At 40.5% G+C, this 17,899-nt stretch overlaps 1 protein-coding gene across 2 annotated transcripts in view; it reads right to left on the bottom strand.

The window, feature by feature from the left end:
* ARHGAP5 (Rho GTPase activating protein 5) overlaps nt 1-16,764 on the bottom strand; it is a 46,963-nt gene extending 30,199 nt beyond the window's left edge. For both annotated transcript variants that reach the window (XM_041484096.1, XM_041484097.1), the window contains exons 1-3: nt 16,446-16,764; nt 9,894-10,000; nt 2,511-6,410 (exon numbers count right to left, since the gene is read on the bottom strand). In XM_041484096.1, coding sequence (XP_041340030.1) covers nt 2,511-6,233 — 3,723 coding nt within the window. In that variant the 5' untranslated portion in view covers nt 6,234-6,410; nt 9,894-10,000; nt 16,446-16,764. The remainder of the gene's footprint in view (nt 1-2,510; nt 6,411-9,893; nt 10,001-16,445) is intronic.
* Nucleotides 16,765-17,899: the final 1,135 nt, after the last annotated feature.

The raw sequence follows: 17,899 nt of genomic DNA, 5'->3' as shown, positions 1-17,899 counted from the left end.
TCACTTTACATCTATTCTCTGCCTCCCTATATCTGCCCTAGTGCCTTTTTTTTTACTGTGATTTTATCCTGAGTTGGGACACTGGACCTGGAAGGATCAGGATAAGCATTGTTCAGCACAGTCACATCTCTCATGCAACACCTCACAAGAAACCCCACCCAGAAACACCATATCTCAAAGCAACAAAAATGCAAGGAGTATTACGAATGTCACATCCTATTTGGGCTTAAAAGAAAATCTTGGAAAAAGACAATTAGGAGTTCAGACATTAAAATTCAAGTTTTTCCAAACAAATTCATTTTGTTCATAAGTATTTCAGAATCACTATAATTAAAGCAAGAATTTAATAGGATACACATGTATCCTGTTTTCCCTCTACACAGAGCTGAACAATTCAGAAAAAGTATCAGTAAGAGATTTAAAAAGTATCCAGAAAGAAGTACACAAGTTCTATTTACCTCTTTCATATTCTAGGGGTCACAATTCTCAAAAAAACCCACCAAGCAGACCGTAAATAGTGGTGCACTAACATCTCTCATATGGACCAAATAACGCTTGACAAGGACAATATAATTTGAATAAATTTTGCATTTCTGTAATAAAAGACTACTAGCTGCTCATCCAAAACAATACAGGAAAATATGCAGAAAAATTTCCAAAACTAAAAATCTGCATCTCCTCTGAAATAAAATTAACTGTTGAAAACCCCAAAGAAACAGATAATGAACTAGAATAACCCACTTGAACTGGAACTACTCTCACTTCAACTCCATTCAAGTCAACACACAGAGAAGTCACTACTTATCAAAAGCGCTGAGCACTCAAGATACTTTGAAAACTTGCAAACATTTGAGCTATCAAGTCAAATTTGTTTTCTCAATTACAATAATTTCCACAATGATTAGAAGTTTTTACTAATTTAATAGTAGCAGCTTTGCTACTTGTGAGTATAATACAGCACCCACCCTCAGAAACAAACACTCCGATAACCAACAAATCACCAACCAAACAGAACTTAATACAATTCTACTCTTCAAGAAATTTATCCACTAAAAAAATTAAAACAGCCTGCAACTTCCAACTCAGGCTTCTTCTCAACAGGCCAAAACCAGAAGTGGAGGCTTTGTTAGAGCCATCAGGGGATTTCCTGACATAATTTTAGGAAGACAAGACCTCCACTACAGTAATCTACTCAGTTTAACACATAAATATATTTAACTCAGAGTAACTTGCTCTCAACTCAACAGCTGCAACAGTAGGAAGATTATGCAACTACATTTTGATTTCTATGTAGAAACACTACTTCAAGCAAAAGAAGTTCACAAGCTGGACTCAGTGATCTTTATGGGTTCCTTTCAACTCTGGATACTATCAATGATTCTGTGAAAAGTATAAAATTACAGGTTTTTTTAAAATCTAAGTTTCTCCAAAAGAATAACTTCAAAGTATTTTTAACCATATGATTTTATACCCACAAGACATCATTATCCATGCATATGAGTAAGCCTTGAGAAATTTTAGTGGCCTTTAAATAAGTCATGTGTAATTCAAATCACAGCTGCATACCAGTAAGAATTTTATCTATTAGTTAAATTTAACTATGCTCTACTTGAACAAAACTTATTTATGCTATTCAAACACCATCAGATTTAAGATAAAAAAATGACATTTGAAAAATGCTACAAAAGATAATATTACAAAGGTCAGATTATTTTGGGACAAGAAAGAAAATATCTAACTGATCAGGAATACTCCTGATTTCATGTCAAAACTATACCTAACACAATGATTGCTGGCCTAAAATTAAAATCCAAAACATAAAGAATGTACATGAAGAACCCACACAACAAAGCCAGTCAAAAAATAAGTAACTCTCAGGCATGAAGATCAAACATTTTTGAAGTAAACTGCAACATTATTATTTTCCCTTTACTTCCCTGTTTTGTTCCCTTTATTCTGCTTGTGTAGAGAATCGTAAAGGTAGTATAACTTTCAGCTTGATTACCTGTTTGCCCACACTAGGAAAATGCAGCAGTCAGTAGAACTACTATATATGGTTTTCTTTTTATGCACTTGTTCTAGAGTTCCAGGTAGACAACTAAGAATTAAAAAGAAATCACTCGTTTCACTCACCAGCCCTAAAGCTCACTCCAATAGCAAAAATCGCAACAACTGAAAGAACCGGTTCTACTCAAGAACTCACAAAGCAGCTTTTTCCTTAAAAAAACCACATCACTTTACTCGAATGGAAGGAAGCCTCCACATGTGAGTACAGATGAAAATAACTCACATTTATTGAGCAGCTGATAGACAAACTATATCATTCACTAAGCTTTGCTAGTTCCAAGCAACTTAATAGGAACTTAAGGAAGAAAAAAAAATCAAACAAATACAGTTTGAAAATTTTAAAGCACCTGTTTCAAAAGAGGGTACAACACTTGCATGTTTTGTCTCTTCCCATTTTACAATCCACCAGAAGTTGTAAATAAAATTTAAATTAATTGACTTACCTTCTTATCTTCTTTTACTTTGTGGGGCTTCTTTTTAGTTTTTTTCTCATCCAATTCTTGGTCCGATGTAATAGCAGGATTATCTATGCCACCCTTCCATGTTTCAACAGGTGAAAGAAGTGGGTCTTCTTCACTTCCACGATGCCTTCCTTTTTTTTTAGCTTTAGAAGTGGTGAAAGCCTCATCATCACTTGCATCCGAATGCGTTCTCCTATAGTAAGACTTGGCTTTGCTGAACAGTGTCTTAGACTTGTACTTGTATTTTGAAGGCCTTCTTTCCCCATGACTTTTGGATACTCTATCAGAAAACCCATTTTCTTCCTCACCCTGGGTATTTATAACAATTGAGTTTCGAACTTTAATAATACGATTCTGACTATCCTCGGGAACCGCATAGATATCATCTGCAAAGCCTTTATGTTTGTAAATCGTGTCAATAGGTTCAGCATAGTTGTCAGATTGGTCTGTATCTTCGGGTGGCGCTGCAGGCACTCGAGAAGGCTGTTTCCTGGGGTTTTTGCCAATACCTGCCTCAATTGTTTTCAGGAGGTTAGGATCCAGCTTTTTTACATTTGTTCTCGGAACAAGCGGTTTCGGTTTTATCGGAGGAGGCACTTTATGGTTGCGTTCATGGTCATGACAATTGATTGGTGTACTGTGAATAGGATACTCATTTCCTTCCAAATCCAGTCGGTACTTTGAACGATCACTAGGTGCTGGAAGTAACCTTACATCATCACCAATTGGACTGTAAGGTGGTGGTCCCTCAGCATCATCCTCTGAATCTGGGTAATTATAGTCAAGGGAACCTCCTCTCGGAGATCTTGGAAAAACATCTTCACTTGTATGCGTTGATTCCCTTGTGCTGTCTGACATGTAGGAACTTTCAATCATGTTTTTCTTCTCTAATACATCACTGAAGAACAATGTGAAAACCTCAGTTTGACGATGATATTGAGATAATGAATATAGAGCTGTAAACTTAGCAGTAATTTCTGTTGCTATGTGCTCTCCTTCAGTCATGAGTTCCTTGATTGCTTCGTTCTCGAAGAAGTCTGCCTGGCTATCAGTAACCGCCACCAACTGGACAGGAATCGTATCCTGAACTTCAGAAAGAAATGCCCGAAGCATTCCCATGGATGCCTTTCGCTTCGCAGAATAGACCAGTATATATCCATGAACAAGTTCATCTTTCCTTACACCAATGGAAGAATGATATGATAATATAGTTATCTGTATTCGACGTCTCTTTTCACCTATTATTTTATCAAGCATTAAAGAATTATTTTGGCCAGCCTGAGCAGCACTACAGGAGTGAGAATCAAGGAAAGGTGAAAGAATAAGATCCACACTGAACGGATCGCCACACATGGCACACATGACAATCCTTAAGTCGGCTTCTGACAGATCTTTAATGGTGGGAACTGGACTTACAACATCAAAATTGTGTTTAACTGCTTCCAGTACTCCCCTCAGAGCTTGTTTTATTTGGGCCTCATTAAACTTGCGTGGGTATGTACCAGCAGGCACATCTACAAAAGGACACTGTAACTTGTTAGCCAATTGCTGTCCCTGATGTCTCAGAATAGGTAGATTCTTGCTAACACTGTCCCTCTGGTTAGCCAATATTAACGTAAAGGAAAGATTAGCCATATACTTGTCTCTCCTTATCTGAGATGCTTCAGCCCTTATTTTTGCAATGCACTCCCCAATAAAAGTCAGTGATTCAATAGAGTTAAACACGCAGAAACAACCATGCGGTTTGAAGGCTGAGGTCCACAACTGAGTCAGCAAGTATGGGGATTTGGCATCAACAGGCCTAAGATCTAGTTCATATATTTTTCCATCTAATGCATATTCATCATCAGTGGATTGTGTCCGAATTTCATTTGCCAATTCTTGTGCAAGGCCATCTTTGCCCAAAATGAAAAGATTGATTTTATCAATGTTGGCACTATCGTGGTATAAATTTGAGCGCCCGTGGTCTTGCTGCAGGAGACTGTTGGCAAGCAACTCTTCTACTTTTATGTCCATGCAGTTTTGGCCACTGAGACAAGTTTCTTTAGTTGGGTGATAAACAAATCCTATATGTTTGAGTAGAAGAGATTCTCTATCAGGTGCAAGTTTCTGTAAAGCTTTGTATCTGGGTTCTCCACTCAGAACTGCATGAATTTCACTCATTTTATCTGTACTTGGTGTTGCATTAAGATCCAGATCATAAAATAACTCTGAATGTTCGAAAAGCATTTCCTGAAACTCTTCTTTGGCTTTTTCAACAATCTCCCTCTGATGCCTAGCATACACTTCCTTACTATCTGCATCAGTGATGTATTTGAATGCTTCATCCTCCACTACAAAACATATAACTTCTTCCCATGGCTGTCCAGGTGAAATTAATTGGATTTTCTCAAGAGTCTTTTTGAATTTCTCTTTCATTTCAACCCTCCTTTTTTCAGATATGAGATGCTGCACGTGGTTTTGATAAACTTTTTCTGCCTCTAGGGTATTGAGAAGGTCAAATGGAATCCTTCTGTCATTCACTTTATCTATGTGGTCAGTTTCATCCCAGGGTGTTTTTTCAAGCACTACAAAACAGGACTGGAAGTCAGGCCTTTTCTCCATTACCTTCAAGGCTTCTGACCAGCTCAAAAGTTCAATCTCATCAAGATTTGACAGAAGAGTATTAAGAGCTCTTGGCAATGCATTAATGTATTCCTCTTTTCTCTTTCTAATATGTTCCTGTTTAAGTTGCTCTATGTGTTTTGAAAACGTATTTTTGGCCTTTTTTGTTCCTTCCAAATTTATGTACTCTTCATAATCAGGGTGGTTTTTCAGTTTGTTACTAACAGTTTTCCAAGTTGCATGATAGTCTCTCACAGTTTGGACAAGTTTTTCAAACTTATCTGTTGCCGTAACAACTAACTGTCTTTGAGTTTTATAGGCATCCAGATAGGGGATTATTTTAGGTTTGCCACGAGTTTTATCCATCATTTGTACCAGAGCAGTAAAACATGTTTCAACATTGACATTGAATCTCGCTGATGTTTCCACGACCACAAGGTTCTTCTTATTTGAAGCAAAGGCCTGAACCTCTCGCAGATAATGATCCACACATTCATCACATTTTGTTGCCGCTATTATTATGGGTTTTTTAGATTTTGAGAGCTGGATATAAAGATTATTCACAAATTTAAGTTGATCATCAAACTTCCTATTGCATCCTTGGCTTACATCAATGCACAATAAGAACCCATCTATGTTTAATTTCCCTTCAGGCATTTGTTTTTGCTCAAAGTCTTGCTCCAAGCCTAGCTGATCTGTGCAAATGTACATTAGTTTTTCTGCAGACTGCAGTTTGGAGGCAGCTGCACGTTTTATGTACGGTTGTAAATTCGTACTCCGATGAGGCAAGAAAGTCTGATCATCGATGAATTCAGTCTGCTCAATTACATGAATTCTGCACTCAATTCCATCCTCACCGCTTTGTGTTACGTCACCCCAGTACAAAAAGTGATCATTGTTAACAACTCTTCCTCCAAAGTCAATTGTGCTAAGCACAGAGGTATGCTCAGGATAATATTCATCTGCTTTTGAACGAACGAATCTATTGCACAAACATGACTTTCCGACTCCACAATTACCTTTATCCTTTTCAGTTCCAGACAGTCCAACAACACTAACAGCATAAGATGGGGGGCGTGGCTCTTTGTTTTTTGCCATCATAACTTTCCTCTCATCCTTTTGCAATTATCAAGGTAACTGTATGTGGTTTTCATTCTGGAAAAGGTTCCTATAAATTTGAATTGTATATCCAAGGTTCCAGAAATGGCCTTCAGTTGTTCCTGCTTCAGCTTGTGATTAAGAGAACTTCAGAAAACCTGGACACGGAGCATCATCTTCCTAAAAAGTACAGAGAAGAAAAAAATCAAGATTGCAGGTATTTCTTTGTAATATTCATGAGGGAAAAGAGATTTTAAGAAGCACTTGTGCTTGATCACCCTTTTTGTGTATATGAAAATTCTACAACTACTTTGAACGAGATCATAAATTCATAATTCAGTAATGCTAATGCTATTTATACTACAGATTTTAAAATAAACATATTTTAGGCACAGTTTAGTAGTAGTTTGTCAGCTGTTTTGATAGCTGAGCAGCATACTTCTAAAAAAAAGAAAACCCACACCCAAACCCCCAGACTACTGTTCTCCTCCTTAGCTTACAAATACTGGGCACTAAAAAGCAAAAATACAACATAAAAACTCTAAACCCAATATTCATGCACTTCTATTCACACTCAAATTTTCACGAGATATCATGCTCATCTGTAAGAATAACTTTACTTTTGCGTGCATTTGTAGGTTTGAGCTTAGGTTGCAGTAAAGGAAATTTCAAAACAAGTAGCTTTAAAAGCAGGCAGTAGGCCACACACCTCAGCTGCTACCTACATCCAGAAGTAGACTACTTGATCTGTATACTAACAGCAAACTGCTTTTAAGGAAATGTTTTGAACATGAATTCTACAGAAAAACAATCATACAAATTCTAAGAGCAGGACTTATGTATATGTTTTAAGACTACAAAGTTTTTTTCATAGAGACAGAAGGAATGAAACAACAAACTTCCCTTAACTGGAAACAAAAACTACTGTATCTACATTCAGATTTTCAGAGAATTACTATAAGGTTCCAATGGCTTTACTGAAACTCTCATCAAGTATAACAATTACCACTAACTCTCAGTTATTAATCAGAAGACCTTCCTTGCATGTATACTGCAAATGGAAATGCATTTGCTGGTTTTCAATCAATTACATTATTAGGAAGCCAGGAAAAATTGAATACCCAAATGACTGGCAGATAGTGACTAGTGGCATGAAATCTACTTGGGGGCCAGCAACCAGCAGCCAGTACTGGGTCCAATACTGCTCAGTACTTTCATTAATAACTTGAATGTTGGGGGAGAACGTATCCTCAGCAAGTTTGCTGATGAAAAAACTAGGAGGAGCAAATGATATAGCCCTGCCTGCGGGGAGGAATAAGCCCACGTAGCAGTACATGCTGGAGCCAGCCGCCTAAAGAGCAGCTGTCCAGAGGGGGACCTGGGGATCCCAGTGGACACGAACACCACCCAGCAGTGTGCACCTGTGGCAAACAAGGCTAAGAGCACCCTGGGCAGCATCAGACAAAGTAATGGCAGCAGGTCAAGGCAGGTTAACCTTCCCCTCTTTGCAGCAGTGGTAAGCCCACACCTGATGCACTGTGTCCAGTTCTACAGTACAGGAGAGATACAGAACTATTAGAGAATGCACCAAAGGGCTAAAGCACCACAGCAGCTCTCATTTAAGAAAAGACTAGGACTGTTCAACCTGGCAAAGACCCAGGGAAGATTTCATCAATGTATACACATATTTGGAGGAAAGGTAAAAAGAAGGCAGAGCCAGACTCTGTTCAGTGGTCCCAGGAACAAGACAGGAGGCAATGGGCACAGACTAAAATACAGAAGATGCCATATGAACATCAGGAAACACTTTTTTTTATTGTGAGGGCGACTGAGCACTGGCCTGGTTTGCCCAGGAAGTTGTAAAGGCTCCTGCACTACTCAAAAGTCACCTGGACACAGATCTTGGTAAACTGCCCTAGGTGACCCTGCTTGAGCAGGGAAGCTGGACAAGATGACATTCAGAGGTCTCTTCCAACCTACACTGTTCTGTCCTCTCCGAAAATATTTTTATAAAAATACTTCTAATTTTCTTGGTAAAAAGACAACTACTACATGGCACTATAAAAGAAAGGCAGATACTATTGTACTCAACATATTTGCTTTTACAGTTGTAGAGTACAAAGTAACAACACAAATGTACTTAAACTATAAATAGTCCTTATCAGAATGAAAGCATAACAAGCGTCAATATTGAAATTTTAGTGTAATATACTTTGTCCTTCTTAGCAACAATTAACTAACCAAAATATAAAATACAAGCTAAAAAAAACAAGCTGTTTGTTATGGAAATCATAGAAAAGTAAAGTACTTTTTTTAGGAAGAAAGTATCAACTTCATTACAAAATGAAGAGGAACACCTTATTTTTATACTCAAGAGCTTTTATATTGCAAAAACTGAACCTTTTATGCCAGATTTTAGAATTCTTTTTCAGTTAAATCAGATTACTCAAAGACCCATTCAGAAAGACAAATCGTATTTTAAATTTTGCTTCTCACTGTTTCCACTGTGTTTATTATATTCTTAAAACACAGAATTTGGATCTAACAGAAAATGGCTTCAGGAATAAAAATACTTAGCAAAAATAACATCCTTTACAAGCAGTATTTATATTACTACAAATAAACCCAGTGTTTTCTTTCTAAAGCAAATCTTATCATAGTAGCATCATTCAAACTGTTAGAATGAGAAATTCAGTCAGCACTTCCACTATAAAATGTTTTCTGTTTGCCACAGCACAATACAGATTTCATGCGGACTAAACTAGAACACAAAAATCTTCATCCACATGATTACTTCATTTCATCAGGAAGACATTGTCAATTTGCAATTAGTTTATAAGAAACAATCAATACTTTCAGATACTCCATATCCTCAGCAGCAAAAGTTGTTCCTCTTCCATCTACAAAATGTTTTGTTAAATCGATACATTTTTAAGCAACTAAGTACAAAGAGTAAGGAGAAGGGGAACACTGACAAAGGGAGAAAAAACACATCAGTCTCTCATTAAAGTTCTGACATGAAATATTTTAACCATAGTAGAAGCTGAATCACTAAAGATATTTAAAACCAGTGTGGGTTTGTTTTTGGGTTTTTTTTTTTTAAATACAGTTCCTACTTTGCACTGATTGTACAAAGTCACAGAATGAAATCTATGTTAATTAAGTAATAAAACTGGTAAAATCTGACATTGCAATGGCTTCACATTTCATATGTAATCATCATTAAATCGTTCTCCAAATGGAAGATCTTTCAGTTCACTATACCACTAATGTAAATTTACTTTATCATTTCGTACTGTTTTAAAGCATACACACTGGAAATTCATTCTAAATTAGTTCCATTACCTTAGTTCAATCTGTCTAATTCAATTATAACAAATTGTAAACACTACAATTCATCTAACCCTCCCCCCCACCTCTGTTACAAATTCAAAGGAGGGGTTGTTTTATTTCCCCAACTAATTTCAATCTTAGGATTGAAAATAATACAAAGCATCTGACATCACTGCAGGAAGAATCTCTGACCATCTACAGACGCACTGCAGGACCTTGTCTCTACAGACTTTTATATTTCCAAGTATAGTTATAAAGAAAATAAGGTAACAGTTTGTATTTATTTACCCACCTTTAAACACATTATAAAGGCCTAAAGCCCAAACTTACCCTTAGGAAAAAGAGGTGCAAAGCAAGATGACTCTCCTGCTGCGATCTTCCTGCAGTTATGTCACACATTTAAACAGTGCCCTTCAGTAAGTCCTTCCCTGAGGGATCTGAAAACAAAAGATAAGAACCATTAAAAGTTTCAAGTTTATGAAGGAAGAAGCAGCAATCAGAGAAGGTACAACACTTCACCTATGCATGAGGATTGTTTTCCTTACTTTAAACCCATAAACAAAACCCAAGCTGGTCTTTGTCTAAAATTTGGAGGGTTTAAATCCTGTAAGCACAACTATTAATATTTGAGAGTGGGCAGAGTTCGTAAGTCATTGTGATTTGAATTTCAACTTGATACTTCAATAATACCTAGGTTGCAGAAGCCTGTAATGAAAAAAAATTCATGTAGTTTCTCAGAAAACATATAAAATATGAGCTATAAAAATCACTTATAGAAAATTTGGAATTCTAAAGCATTTAGAACATAGGTTTGCAAGATTAAGTTGCTATAGTCATAAGTACAAAATATATGAAACAAATGTATGTCTATGTATATATGTATTCTATTAATAGGAAAAAAGTACAGCCTACCTCAAAACCCTTTTACCTGTAGTATACCACTTCTAAATTAAAAGGATGCACAAACTGTGACAAATTAGCAATTGAAAGTATAATTATATTTGAAGATTTTGAATTCTCAACTAGGGTACAAATTATTAATATAACCCTTTTAAGTGCTGATCTCACTGCAGGGATGCTACTATAAAGTAATCCAAACCAGAACTCTCTTCCATTGTTCTTCCCTTTGCATCCACACAAAACCCAGACTTTGCCAGGCCGGTGATCCACACACTATGATGCAGAACAGGAAAGGAACTTGAGGCACTTGCAAGAATGCATCTGAGGCTTGAGGGGCCCTGCCTCAAGAGAAAGCTCAAACAGAGGCCCCTTCAACATCAGTCAGAAACATTAAGACACCAGAGAAAGCCCTATTTACAAATACATGTTTCCCAAAGTCTTCCAAGCTGAATTCTAAATACTAGAACAGAATGCCACATTATTAGCAAGTAATAAATACTTCAAGAATTAATAATCTATCAGTATTAAGTAATTGTGGCTGCACAGGAACTTGTAGATGAGTCCACAGTGAAGAAAATCACTTTACAGATAAATACCCTTGAGTATTTCTCAATACCCTCCAAAACTGCTTTCTGAACCTACAAATGTTTTAGACCTAATATGGCTGAAGCAAACATGTCTGAAAGAGTCCACAGAATTGCTTATGACCGTCAACTATTTAAGGGAAAATAAAGAGTGTTTTCCACAAGTCCTTTACTCACTGTGTAGTGTTGCCTAGACACAACACTTTATGGATCAGTATCTTCTGGGGTTTCTTCTCAAGCAAAAAGAAGCACATGTGAATAAAAGGCCCATCACAGCCTAGTCTGCTTTACAAGGTATACAAATACACCAAAAGAAACTTACTGTAACCTCACCAAGTAAATTCAAACACATTAGGTGTCACTGAAATGGTCTGGAGGATGAGTTTGAAAGTGTTGTGCACTCAAAACACACAGATCATGACTCCAAGAAAGTTACAGCTCCAGATTCAAGTTACTACTGACACCAAATTTTTATACCAAGTCACTCCTCACCTCATACTTTTTGAGAATCAAAACCTGGCACTGAAAAACTTACTACAGCACTTAATGTCTGAGATCTATCAGCACAACAGTAACTATAGCCCTACCCAAAACAGAGTAAGAATTGCACTGTCTTCCCTTCTAACAACCAGTTAGAAAAATGTTGATATACCTTAACATAACATTTGTCATTTCTCATTCAGTATTTACCAAGAGTTATCTTTTTCACTCAAACAAGCATAAGAAATCTTCCCTTCAGGTGAAAATCTTTTCCAGAAATGAAACCAAAGTGTACCAATGTCACCTTATCAATAATTTCAAATCACTTAAGTCTGTTGAGGTCCTAACAGAATGTGTCCTGCCCATATTTACACATCAATATTCTTGCCTTCACGAGTGCTGGTGATCTTAACTAACCATACTTGAAATCTTATTTATAAATAATGTAACAATTACAGCAATTACCCAAGTATCAGCCAACATGAGAAAAAACATTATTCAGATTGCTTATCAGAAATTAAGCTCAACCAAGCAACAGCAAGACCGTAAGGGACAACAGTGATCCTCTGGCTGAAAAGAAATTCAGTCGAAGTGGTATGCTGATTAATGATGCCAGGGAAATGAAGGATGGGAATGGATGACTCCAACTGCTGCTCATTTCAGACTTGGTTAGTATGACGGCCAACTGTAATCCCTAAAGGAGTTCTGTAGCCTAGATAATTCTCCCCACACAAAAGCAAAGTAATCAATGTATTAAAAATAAAAAAAAGAGAAACCTCAACTGACCAACTTCACATTATAAAGCAACAAAAAACTGTGTTTAAAAACAGAAGTTCAAAGCCCTTAGTTCCTACTAAGCTCAATAAATGTCTTCTATTAATAATACACTGAAGACTGTCTATGTATTACTCAAAATTAAATCAGAGCCTAAATATTACTTCTGAACTCAAAACATCATTCTTTAGGTGAAATCTAGCAGTCCCAGGGCATCTATTATCATTATTGCTCTCCACAAAAAAAAACCCAAACAAACAAGAGAAAAACCAAGCCAACCTACATAAATTAAATCAAGGTACAATAAAAAGGTAAAGTGTAAAGGTTCAAATTACCAGCACAGCAGTAGTCTGAACTCAGGCCTCTCAAGTTACTTATTTTCAGATTTTTGACTATCTGAAAGCATTCAATATAGTTTCAAAGCCTGTATTTTAACAGAGAAGGAAAGTGCAAGATTACAGAAGAAATAAATTCTTAATTCTTTTTGCACAGGATAAGCTCCAACCAAAACATGCAGAGTGATCAGAGAAGTTTCTCAGGACAAGTCTCCCGATCAGGCTTATTTGTGGAGATACTCAGGAAAAAAAACAAAACAACTAATGGAGAAATTTTACAAAGGGAATCCATAAAAAATACTTATAAAAATAGAAGAAAGGAAGCAGACAAAGAAGGAGGGATCAAAGTAACGACAGAAAAAGGGCGAAAATGCATTTCCTAGGAGAAAAAAACATGAAAAATTTACATCCTGGTATGGGCAATTTCAACTAATTTTACTGATCCACAGATCTGGATCGTTTCATACTATTTTGCTTCATAAGCAACTGCATTATAGAATCCAGGACTCAACAGCATAAAGCTTAGTTTGTTGTTTGACCTTGTACAAGCTACATGTGTCATTTCTACCTGTGTAAAACAACACTGATTAACCCCTTTTTAAAATTACTAAATGAGAAAGGGCAACGGCATATATAAGCAGAAAATAATATTCTGCATAAAAATTAGCCAACTTAAATAAATAAATGCCAAAATGCAACTATGTATACTTTTCCAAAAATTGTGCATGCAGGTATTGGTTTTGCTTTTTTAAATGCAAACATTCTTCTGTCATGTTTGAATGTCAACTGATGCAGAACTGCAAAAATGCGTGGGAATTTTACTCAAAGCCAAAGAAACAACTCTTATTTACCACAAAATGTAATGTGCAGAACTAGTCACAGATTAATTATTTTGTTTTCCAATAGATGTACTAGAAAAACACAGCTGACATGCAAATTCAAAATAACTTTACAGTTGTTTCAGATTTTCTTACGAGGAATTATAAACTCATTTTTCTTTAAATATTTCACCAAATCTGTAAATACCAGGAAGTGATGAGATGGTTCAAACAACAATCTATAAAATGCAATGCTCTTCCAGCTCACTTACACTGACCTTTAGGCTAAAAATTCTCAGAGTAGAAAAGAAAAAAAGAACCAACCAAACAAAGAGTGATTAAAGAGTGATTAAGTATTTTGTGTGCCCATTAGGAGAGACGTAACACAGATCCAGGGGAGGAAAAAGCCCCGGGAGCGCTAATCCGGACTCCCAGGCTGAGCGGGACCCCCTGAACCGCGCTGCGCTCCCTGCGGGCCGCGCGGGCGGGGGCGCGGGCCCGGCGCGGACACAGCCCCCTGGCGGCAGCGCCTCCCCGGCCGCGGGACGCAGGCCCCTCTGGAAAGCATTCCTGCCTTATCACCGAGCAGGAATGCACCACGGGCTCGCTCGCACGGCTACGTCATGGCCACAAACGGGGCTGTTTTCAGCTCGCCCGGCCAGCAGTGCTCCGCGGGTGTTCGGCTTCCTAAGTGCCACTCTCTCGGAGAAGGTCACGGAGCATCACCCCCCAAGAACGCCTTCTGCACGGGATCCTAAGACACACCGCCTAGGAGCAGCCTGCTACACGGAGTGACGAGCACTGCTTCAAGAAGTTTTATGTGAAATATTCCTGAAAGATGCCAGTACATGCGATTTATCTTGTGTCAAGAAAGTACTTTTGGAAGACTTAAGATAGCGTCAGCACCCTTCTAATATCTTTATTAAACATAATGGAATTATTTTTGCACTATCTACTCAAATAACAAGTCTCAAAAGGGAAAGTTACAGAGAACAATCTATTATTATGATCAGTGCTTTTCTTTTCTACAAAGTCTGCACATGGAAAAAACACCTACAGCTTTAGGAAAGTACATAGCTTGAAAAACATGTGGAGCATTTGGTTCTGTTAGTGCTAAATATAGCATTTTAAAACAATTTAGTCTGAGGCTAAAGTATTTAATTGGATTATGTTACACATGCAACACCTTAGCTAAAGTGAAGTCCAATACCACGGAGTGGTAGGCATTTGGTTGCAATTATTTACGATTTTACAACAATGGCAGCTGCTTTACATAGGGATACTTCAGGGGAAAATGCTATTTCAGCTCAGTATGTTCCACGCTTATAAGCAACTTATACAAAAACAAGTTAGTGATAAGGTAACAAATGCTTAAACAATTTCCCATACTTCAAGTACTACAGACTTTAAAAAAATCCCTTACATTTGCATCATACTTTTTGAGCTCTAGTACCAGAGTTTTAGCAGAGTACTATAAATAGAATTTTAAGAATTTTAGCACTTCTTAAAATAATTTTCAAAGCAGCACAAAAAATGAAAGTAACCCCTTACAAAAATGCACTTGGATGAATATTTGTAATGCCCTTACTTTAGATATGTACTATAAATAAGTATCAGAAGGCAGTTAACTCTGGTCACTGATGTCACTGCTGAAAACAACTGTCATGCGGAAGACTCTTCAGAAGGTAAGACAGCACAACTGACAAAAATGCCACCTATTAACTCCTCATTCTTTATGAAATAAGTACACAGGCATCAGTGCTGCAACTGGCTTCAATGCACAGGTTTAAAATGGACGTCCAATTGACCAGCTAATGCTGTTCCCTCTCTACTGCTTTTACTCTGCAGTGTAGAGTTTTCAAATTTCTATCAAGGATCTCTATTAAGAAAAAAAAAACCCCATCAGTTTATCTGCATGACACTAAACTAAAGAATACACACATACCCCCACAGGCCTATTTTGGTCTAGATTAAAATCGTTCCCCTCCTACTTATTAAGGAAATATTCCACACTGATATCAAAAGCGATACTGGAGAGAGCAAAAGAGGGGGGTACAGAGGGGTGGGGTGTATTGTGGGGAGATGGTGACAAGTATGTCTTCCTTTTATAACTATATAGCCCTGCTTCTTTTTTTAATTAAAGCAGCGTTTCATACTCCTTATGTCCTTAGCTACAACACCATAGCATTGCATCTGTATGTCTCTGGTGATTCCCTTGGGTGGAGAGAGTCTAAAGGTTATGCTGGTTGAAGGGATTCAAAACGCTCGAAAGCCGCAACACTGCAACTGGCTACCCTATTCCAAAGCCTTAAAATCCACCTGGTGGAAAAACAGAAATGCACACACATCATTAGGAGAGTGAAGTTTTCTGAAATTTAATATCGAGCAATATTTGAAGGTGAAAGGAAGGAGGAGGGGAATGGACAACTGTTCAAATTTAGTAGAGGAAGAAAAGAGCAGAGAAGGCGTGAATGAGTATTAGGGGTAATGAAGAGGAAAATAAGTACAGAGAAAAGAGAAAAGGGGGGGGGGGGGGGGGGGGGAAGGCATTTGGAATGGAAGAAGGGAGGAAGCTAAAGGACTAGGCAGAAGAAGGGAATGAGGAAGGAAGAAGAGAGGAGCAGGGAAGCTCCCCTTCCTGCCTTCCTCCCTCCCTAGAGAGCCGTGACCAGCTGGCAGCCTCGTACAGCAGGCTCAGACCCTCCCATTGCTCAGGCCTTCATCACCTGTCTGGGACCAGGCACCCCTCTTCCCTGCCCTTCCCGCCTGCCCTCCGTGGCGCGGCGGGGCCGAGGGGGCCGGGCGGGGGGCGCGGGGCCGGTGCCCGCTCCCCACGCGGCCCCAGCCCTCCGAACTGGTTACAGCCAGCGGCCGCCGCGCCGGCTCGCCGGGCTGCAGCCGCCTCCTCCCCCCGCTCCCCTTCCGCCTGCCGGGCCGGCCGCCCCGCTTCAGGCCGGGCCGGCTCCCACGGGACCGCATTCCTCCCCTCACCTCGCGCCGTCGGGATCCGGCTCCTCGGCGGCGGCGGGAGCGGCAGCATTCCCGGGACGCTCTCTCCACGCCGGCGCCCCCGGCGGCTTCTCCTCCCCGCGGGGCTCTCTCCGCTCTCCGGCCCGCAGCTCCCGAGCGCTCCCGGCCGCCGCAGCCCCGTCCCGCCTCTCCGCTCTCTCCCCGGCGCTCAGTAATGGCGGCCGCCGAGCCTCCCCGGCTCTCGCTTCGCTGACGGAGTCTCTCTCTCCCCCTAACTTTACCTCAGCAGCTTCCCTCCCCTCCCCCCTCCCTCCCGCCGCCGCGGCTCAGCGCGCGCCCGCCCGGCCAGCTGCGCGTGCGCGGGAAAGAGCCTCTTCCTGCTGTCGCTGGATTCCCTGGGAAGCCTGGGAGGGCGCGCGCGGCCGGCACCCAGCTGCGCGCGCACGCGCGCCGCCCCGCCTCCCCCCTCCTCCCTGGCCCGTGCGGGGGCGCGCGCGGCGCGCACCCGCTCGTGCCCTGGTGGCCGCGCGGGTATCGCGGGGAGCAGGGAGTCCGGGGGACAGCGGTTCGAGTCCCGCCTCGGGCAGCGGCGCAGGCCGGGACGCTGCCGCGCCCCATCGCGAGAGTGGCTCCGAGGTGTGCAGGCGGCCCCGGGCTTGATCCCGGGCCACCGGCTCTGTCGGGTGCGGGCCGGCCTAAGCTGGGGCCTACACTAAGCCTGCAGCCAGCAGCGATGCCTACGAGGAAGGAAATTGGCGGTTGACTGGGACGGAATCAAGAGATGCCAAAATGCTGGTTTGGTCAGCCCTGTGCCCCCAGCACCCATCCTGCCCGGCTGGCTGTAACTTCACAACATTTCCCAGGATTAGCCAGTGTAACACAGCACTTCTTTCGTTTGTTAATCATTAAAAAGAGAAAGAGCACTGCAGTGGGGCTGTTCGCAGCTGGCAGGTGGGATGCCCACCTGTGTGGGACAATGCATAGGACATTCCTTCACAGGGCACACCGGGCACTGGACACCTGGGGAATCCCTGCAGGACATTCCTTCACAGGGCACACCGGGCACTGGACACCTGGGGAATCCCTGCAGGACATTCCTTCACAGGGCACACCAGGCACTGGACACCCTGGCAGTAGGTTAAGCAGCCCAAAGCAGCACAGGCACTTGGAGGGGTCCCCACATGGCTTGCAGGAGGTGAAATCCCACTCTCAGAACCCTCCAGGGCTGTACGTAAACCCCAACCCCACAGGGATGGGGCTGAGGAGCTTTGTGCTCCTGCCTCTGGAGCTGGGTTTCCTCAGGCAGTGGCAGGTGAGGCATGGCAGGCATAGATGAGCTGGTTAGTAGGTGCTAATCTGTCCTATCCACCACAGGGAACAGGACATGTGTGGTCATCATACACATACACCTTATCTCGGTACACACAGAAATGCATATTCTGTGCATCATTTATTACTAAAGATCATTTATATGT

This window comes from Pyrgilauda ruficollis, unplaced genomic scaffold, assembly GCF_017590135.1.
Source record: "Pyrgilauda ruficollis isolate IOZ18807 unplaced genomic scaffold, ASM1759013v1 scaffold63, whole genome shotgun sequence".
NCBI lineage: Eukaryota > Metazoa > Chordata > Aves > Passeriformes > Passeridae > Pyrgilauda > Pyrgilauda ruficollis.
This window is presented reverse-complemented; position numbering and strand designations above follow the sequence as displayed.